Genomic DNA, 7,385 nt, shown 5'->3' on the forward strand with positions numbered 1-7,385 from the left:
ATATTTCAGACAATCAAGGCAGGAAAATCGAGCGTCAGCATCAAGTTAGAAAATAATACCTTGTTAGTGTGTAAGTAGGTTTGAGCTATGAAAAAGCATGCTGCAAGAGTACATATAACTGTGGCCCAGGCCCTTTTTGCCAAACTTCAGGCTCTATCAGATCACCTCTAGTTACCAATAAATTTAGCTCATACTTGCTTCTCCGGCAACAGAATTCAACCCCCACTAACAGTGACGAAACAAGATGCCCCGCTGATGGCTCTGGATAAGAATATCTCATGCAACTGCACTCCTCTTGCAAGCAACTTGAATAGCATTATATCCCTTCCAAGTTCCAACCGTCCATCCTCTTTACTTTAGGCAACTCTCATCCCCAGGAAATCATTGTGCAGTTCCACAAACCAGCCTCTTACCTCACTGGTAGAAACAGAAGAATAGAAAATATGAGCAGCCAATTCTTGGCATTTCCAGCATACAACCCTCGGACAAGGATACCGAGCACCATGTGTATGCCAATTATTACTGGAAACGCCCTGCACACCATCCGGGATACTGGTTCGTGGTTGACATAACAGAGTTGGTGGCAAGATGATCACCGTGATGTGTACTGCCCCAATACAACCAATTCAAGCTTCGGCTTCTTCCAAATATAGCCAACCGGCCGGTATCGGAGTCCAGAAAATGCCACAGATCCATACCCAGGTAACCTGCACGCCGATCTCCATGCAAGATTTCTCATTGCTGTCATTATGGTTGTTCGGCCCTGCGGCTCATCCACATGCTCGTTTATCTCCCTGCGACACACTGCAACTATTCAGTCAGTACAAGGAACAACTTAGCTCCAGAAAGGACAACACAATTAACTGCTAGTATTACTGAGCAATGGGCATCCAGCAAAGACATCTAATATAGTGGCATCCAGATATTTGCTGAGGTGAAGTGTAGATCTCTGGGACCATGCCTTGATAGAGAACAGCTGAGACAGCAAACACTCTTTTGCTCAGATTTTCGCTCATAACTCCAGTAATAACTTGCACCCACCAATCGGATCTGATTTATAGAAAATATTATGCAGCAATGCATCCAAAACTGCACCCTAAACCACCCACTGTGTTGTTATTGTACAATAAGTACTGGAGCTGTCCTGAACTCAGGTCGCTCTAAGGTCAGAATATATAGTATAACAGATCTGGTAGATGTGCAATCGGCACTCTTTTTTCCCCATTGTTGCATACTCTTGTAGGTGCATGAAAGTCCTTCAATAGGCATGACAATATCGATGTCTGGTGGACAGTTTTCGGCTACTGCCACAATGGACAACCATTCCTACTTTGGCACAACATAAATAGGACAGATACCAGGGCCAAAATAAGGTCAATAATAATTAATACAAAGGACCCTCAAACATAGGTGATGACAAAATACATGGGCACAAACTTTTTATCATCGATAACCCATGTGGATTTTCTTCCTGAGCTCAATATATAGAGGAAGGACCCATCAGTGATATTCAAGAATTTTTCCCTTCTCTTGATCCCAGTCATGCATAGGTTGCAGCCACAAACAGTCAGCTCAGCTTGCTGAGAAGAAGCACCAGACTTCCCAGTCTTATCAGAGGAAATGCCAATCTTCTCATTGTTTTGGTTTACAAATGAGTTTATAACTGCTATTTGCCGTTTGACAGAGTTCTATAGCATATACCTCATAATTCCATAAGTTATAATAGTTGGCATGCCATAACCGCTCAAAACAAGAGATACATGATTCTGGCATTAACATAATCAATAAAATACAGCATCCAACTGAAAACCCTGACATGACAAATAGCATAATCTTATGAATAAAGAAGCCTATCAAACATTTTCACAAAGGACGGTAATTTCTTAATGGCATGCCAACTAGTGGCATAGATACCACTGAGCACATGCAGGTGTGCAATGCTCCCTGATGGAACATAATCTATGCTCATCTCATTTGCCTTAGCAGCATGTCCACGGTTCTACTGGGTGCACAGCTTCTGTGCATACCGTCCTATGAGGCCCATGACCAGCTTATTAGTTCTGTACTTGAGCATAAAAAACACACCTTTCGGTTGTATTATGCAGTAATGAAAACAATAGCGACACTTCACATACAGAGCAATGCATACAAAGATAAAATTAATCATATATTATGAAAAAAAAATCTTCATACAGATATACACATTTGGCCTTAAGTAACCTCTAATAGCACATAAAGTAGGCATCAAGGCAAAAGTCGTTATAAGATGCAATGGACTGCATAGGGGGGTAATGGAGTTTTCCTTAAACTGAAAATTGTAGGTGGTAAATGGAGTAAATATTGTAATATATCTAGTCCAAATAAAAGACGACCTGCCAAGTGCTGAACAATTCCAGACTGAATGAAGTGTATTATCTTGGACTAAAAGAACACTCAGCATTTTAAGTTTGGGGTACATATTCATATCCAGATCTAGCCGAGGTCATCAAACTCCAGATTCTATGCTACATGGAAATATTTTCAAGTAGCAATGAAATAATCTGACAGGTACAATATGTGATGCAGGAGCACAGATGCATAAAAATGACTACGAAACATATCGAGCTACGTATCCAAAAAGTAGAGGGTACCATGCGAAAACTACATACAACAATTTGTTCCAAACTGAATGGATGCTATGATTAGGTAAAAAGGAAATACAGAATGTTGACCGCCAAAGTATCTCTCTTCTTTTCATTCTTCTTGGTCCCATCCTGTGAAAGTTAGTATGACTAAGTTTTTCTGCAAGAAGATGATGTGTTAAGAGCACACTTCAGAGTTCCTACATTGATAGCCAGGTTGAAATTGCCAGCAATATGCCCATAGTTCCCAGACCATACATCACAACAACATCAGAATTTTTGTCTTCCAGCTGCTCTAGCAGGACCTCTGTCCATCCATGGGACATTAATTGTGCCTCCTGGATGTTGCAATTCACAAAGTATTAGTCTCTCAAATAAATGAAATGCAAAACTTACTAAAACTCACATTCATCTCTTCTATGTTCGATCTTCTTGCACTAGCCTCATTCTGTGACATGACATGATCAAGTATATTATTTCCTGCAGAAAGGGGGAGTTCCGCGTCATGTGCAGCTAGAAAGCCTGTGTAGGCTGAATCAGTGTGGATAGTCTTCATGACTGATCCAAAGAAATTTGTCACTGGGACCTGGTCAAGGACAGGATAAAAGGAAAAGAAGGCTTAGTCGTGGACAACATAGCAGCCATTAGAAATAGATATATCTTTCCATTACCTCGTTTAATGCACGCTTGTAAAGATCCATTCGATAATATGCAGTAGACAGCAGCATAGAAGGGTCGTATGAGTTGAAAAGACTGGAACATAAAAGGCAAGGTTGTAACCACCCAGGTACATTGTGTGTAGAAACATAAGATTGAATCTAGTTGAGTGCTATTGCGCGTAATTAAGAATAGAGGACACAACTGACTCCTAATTCTTGTGAATACAGAAAACAGTCTGAATTAATTTTTTAAGTTCACTGCAATCTGATTAGCCTGCAGTTATTTCAATTATTTTATGTGAGTTCGAAAGAAAGCACATTAATACAGAAAGCACCCAAATGATGCAGACCATCTTTTCACATCGTATTACATAGAAATATGAAAACTGAACAAGAACATCAACTATATCTTAATATAGAAACAGTGAAGCAAATTGTACATCACAGTTAGATCATCATCTGGCATAACACAAAGTTTAACACCAAACAAAGAAAAGTAAATGACTATTTTTCAGGAGTTACACATCGCAGTAAGACCAGCACCTTCTCATATAGATAGTTGATGAACTTTCAACCGAGATACATAATTCAAGAGAAGAGCATGTAAAGTATAATTTACCTGTTCAATGAAGCATTGCTATACATGTTCAGCTTCTCAAAGAAAGCAAGTGTATGGAAGGTAAATCTATCCACAACAGAAACACCAATCTGCCACCAGAAATGTATAACATTAACCAGTTTCATGACAAAGTAATAAGGTAAAATAAGTTTGCAAATACTATCTGAAATAACTGTATAGGGCATGTTCTCACGTCTGAGTCAAGATGGTGAGAGTAAGAGTTTTCCCCCTTCATGCTGCTACCAATCGCCAAAACACCAGGTGATTGAAGCTGTGGATACTAAATATATCAGGTACAGCCTTTAGATAGAGCTTTCAGATATACAAAAAGTCGAAAGGGTGAAGTCCACTCTAGCAGCGCAGATCATCGGCTGATTCTATAATTATGTGAACTATTATTCAAATCATGAAACACAAGTGGTTAGCATACCATATAGCACAAACACCATATGCAGCATTTGCCACTCCCATATGCCAAACAGCTATTTCATACTAAAAAGTGATGTACAGCAACAACGAATGTTACATAAGTGTATACTATGATATGGTCATATGAAAAATAAATTCAGAATGATGAACCCAGAGCTAACTGTGCCCAAAACAAAACAAAAAATGTGAAGAAAATTCATAGATGTACAACATGCTATAGTTTGCGCACTTGCTAACAATATAAGAACATTTGTGAAGGATACCCAAAATGTAAAAGACATTTTGAGCGATTACAAAATGAAATGGATAATATGTATAACAGTAATTCGGTATATGTCAAGACGAACTTGTAGCAACTTGAAACGAACCTGTGAAAAAAGAGTAGCAGCCTGGCAGGTATCTACCATTATCAACAACTCTTTAAATCTGAAAGGAAGGCCAAGGTGAAAGTTCAGTACACGAACCCAGAAACAAAGAGGCACAAGCCAACATCCAAATGTTGATGATTAAAAAATTCAACCTATGCTTCTCCTTCATTTGCTTTACTGCATCTGCTAAATCATGGCTCTGAAGTTCTTCGTTATCTTGGAACTTCAAAAATTCATCCCCGCCATGTCCAGTCATGTACAAAAGAATATGGCTTCCTTCATCACTTAAGAGACGCTTTGATCTTGGTACAGCGCTCTCATGTCTTCCAGTCAAAACTCGCAAAAAGTTTTCAACTGTAACCTCATAACCTCGGTAATCAACCTGTCATTAGAAAACCAAAAGAGTAATCAGCATAGCAAGATAAGATATTAGTTTTTAATAAGACTAGATTGCATAGCATTATGAGTGGACAACTTTAAGGATTGCCAGCTGCCACCTTTCATAAATCACCTAACTGACCATATTGAACTGTGTCGAGTGTCTTAAGTATCCATCACTTTGCAAAATTTGACCATCTTTTAGGAGGCGTTGTTTCATAATATTTTCAGTGGGAAAATCAGGATTGTAGGTATTGCAATATAACAAGGTGTCTACTTGTTGTAAAAGAGGTTAAGAACCGTAGAGGGTCATTTACAATGGGTATGCATGCTTTAATATCATAAACTATTTCGTAGATTTGGTACCTCGTTGGTATCAATGATACATGCACATCATGGGCTAGGGAAAATATTGCCAACCTGAGGGATTATCAAACTACAATGTTATGATTCAGCAACAATATTTTCAGAGTAAAGAGATTCACCTCAACATTGTCACCATAAAGATTAAGCTGGTGGTTCTCATTGTTGAACACTTGGGCAGGATAATTGTTCCGAGGATTACAAGCCATATCATCAGCCAACATAAGTATTATCCTCTCGTCAGGTATTCCCAATCTCTTAACAGTCCTGGAAAAAAAGGGTATATTTACTAATAAGGAATAACCTTTACATAGGACATAGATTCATATTTGCATATAACGGCATAACTATAATTAGTATACTACCTGTACAAAGACAGCGTGTTGGCCATATGTCTATAATTAAACCTGCATAACATTTGGATAATAGATCAGATTTAAGTGACAACAGGGATAAGCAGCGGGACCCAACATCAACCAGATAATATAAAAGCATAAGGACATATTCAAATGCTATTGGTAGATGGGAACAAAACTTCCGTATCAAAAGGAAAACTTCTAAAAAAATTAGCTGGCATTAACACAACTACAATTGTGTGCATATGTGCCTTCTTGGCGTTCTTCTTCTGTGTATTCAAGGAAAAACTACAATTGTGCAAGTGTTCATACCAAAATGTTTGTCAAAAGACACTTGTGCTCGCTGAACTTACATCACGGCTTAAATATTTTAAGTCATCATTATTATTAGTATCACATACCAGCCGAGAAAATGATAGAGCCACCCCTGCCGACCCTGGGAGGCTGCCCAGGTTCAGCCTGGATCCTCTGTTGAAGTCATTACAGGGAGGGAGAATTCGATAGAGAGCTTCATGGGCAAATGTTTCCCAGTGCGGTCACCATTAGACCTTGCTCAGGCTCTACGAACAGGCTGGCTCCACCATGATGACAACATTAAGCTATGTCGCAATCAGAAGAGTAAAGGTACTACAAAATGGATTCCAACCAGTGAGAAAAAATTAAATCACTCCATACACTGACATCGATAGAGTATACTACTTCGCAAACAGGGGATGGACAAACTCGTTGATACACAGACAAATTAATAAGCTGATTCATACAGCAATTGGATCCAGATACTTCTATCAATCGTGCGTACTTTTCAGCACTTACATCAAAACCCTAGCTTCTTTAGACCTCTCACTGCTACATTTAGCACAGTGAACCTGAACCCACTACAATTGCGTTGATCCACAGCAAATTTATGATGCGACAAGTAGGCAGCAACGAGCGGCGAGGCGGTAAGGCGCAGGCATGATAGATGATGGCTCACCAGAAGCGAGAGGTACAGACGAGCACGGCCCAGTTGTTGTTGTGCACGGCGGAGGGTGACGCCGCCGCCGGGGGCGCCGCGGCGGAGGAGAAGGTGAGGAGCACGAGCAGCGGTAGCATCTTGAGGAGGGAGATGACAGCGGGGTCCCGTCCGGCGAACGCCATGCTCGCCGCCGGAGCAGCGCTCGGGATCAGGGACATGCCGGTTGGGAATCTGGGGAAGAAATAAGGCCACCTCCACCGCGCGACCCTATCTTGTCCGTGCGTCCGTTTGGGGTAAAACAGACAAATAGCACGGCCCAACGCGCCGACTCAAACGGACAAATGTCTGGATTCCGTCCGTTTTCGACCTATCCCCGGTCCAAACTTGCGCTCGGTTTGGGGTGAAACGGACGCGCGCGGACGGCCTCAACGCACGGCTTTGTCCCCCCGTGGCCCGCCTGTCGGGGACACTAGCTTCCACCATCTCTCCCCGCCCTGCCATGCCGCCGGCGCCGCCGCTATTCTCCGGACGCCTCCTCACCGCGCAGCCCCCCGGCCGTCCATACCAAACCACGTCTCGACATGACCACCACCACATCCGCGCTTTCGCCGTAGTTTTGGTCGTCGATCGGAGGAGG

The 7,385-nt window shown here is 41.4% G+C and overlaps 1 protein-coding gene across 2 annotated transcripts; it reads right to left on the minus strand.

Annotated features, from left to right (window-relative positions):
- Positions 1-2,383: 2,383 nt before the first annotated feature.
- Positions 2,384-6,995, minus strand: LOC125513376 (putative GPI-anchor transamidase). 2 transcript variants are annotated; one of them, XM_048678482.1, is made up of 11 exons: positions 6,767-6,995; positions 5,803-5,844; positions 5,560-5,704; positions 4,849-5,078; positions 4,697-4,754; positions 4,093-4,170; positions 3,900-3,988; positions 3,293-3,374; positions 3,028-3,207; positions 2,826-2,959; positions 2,384-2,753 (listed from the first exon to the last, which is right to left on the minus strand). In XM_048678482.1, exons 1-11 carry the CDS (start codon positions 6,964-6,966, stop codon positions 2,588-2,590), a joined length of 1,404 nt encoding a protein of 467 aa, XP_048534439.1. In that variant the 5' UTR covers positions 6,967-6,995; the 3' UTR covers positions 2,384-2,587. The 2 variants fall into 2 exon arrangements, with proteins under 2 accessions (XP_048534439.1, XP_048534440.1); XM_048678483.1 differs by having other exon boundaries at positions 2,384-2,959.
- Positions 6,996-7,385: the final 390 nt, after the last annotated feature.

This window comes from Triticum urartu, chromosome 6 (genome assembly GCF_003073215.2).
Source record: "Triticum urartu cultivar G1812 chromosome 6, Tu2.1, whole genome shotgun sequence".
Lineage (NCBI taxonomy): Eukaryota > Viridiplantae > Streptophyta > Magnoliopsida > Poales > Poaceae > Triticum > Triticum urartu.

Bases quoted from the DNA above. Each gene is read 5' to 3' on its own strand.
- LOC125513376 (XM_048678482.1), bottom strand. From the start codon at position 6,966: ATGTCCCTGATCCCGAGCGCTGCTCCGGCGGCGAGCATGGCGTTCGCC. The intron at 5,079-5,559 runs GTGAATCTCTTT...TTCTAATGACAG, and splicing joins TTTATGGTGACAATGTTGAG to GTTGATTACCGAGGTTATGA. The intron at 2,754-2,825 runs GTAGGAACTCTG...TAACTTTCACAG, and splicing joins ATTTCAACCTGGCTATCAAT to GATGGGACCAAGAAGAATGA.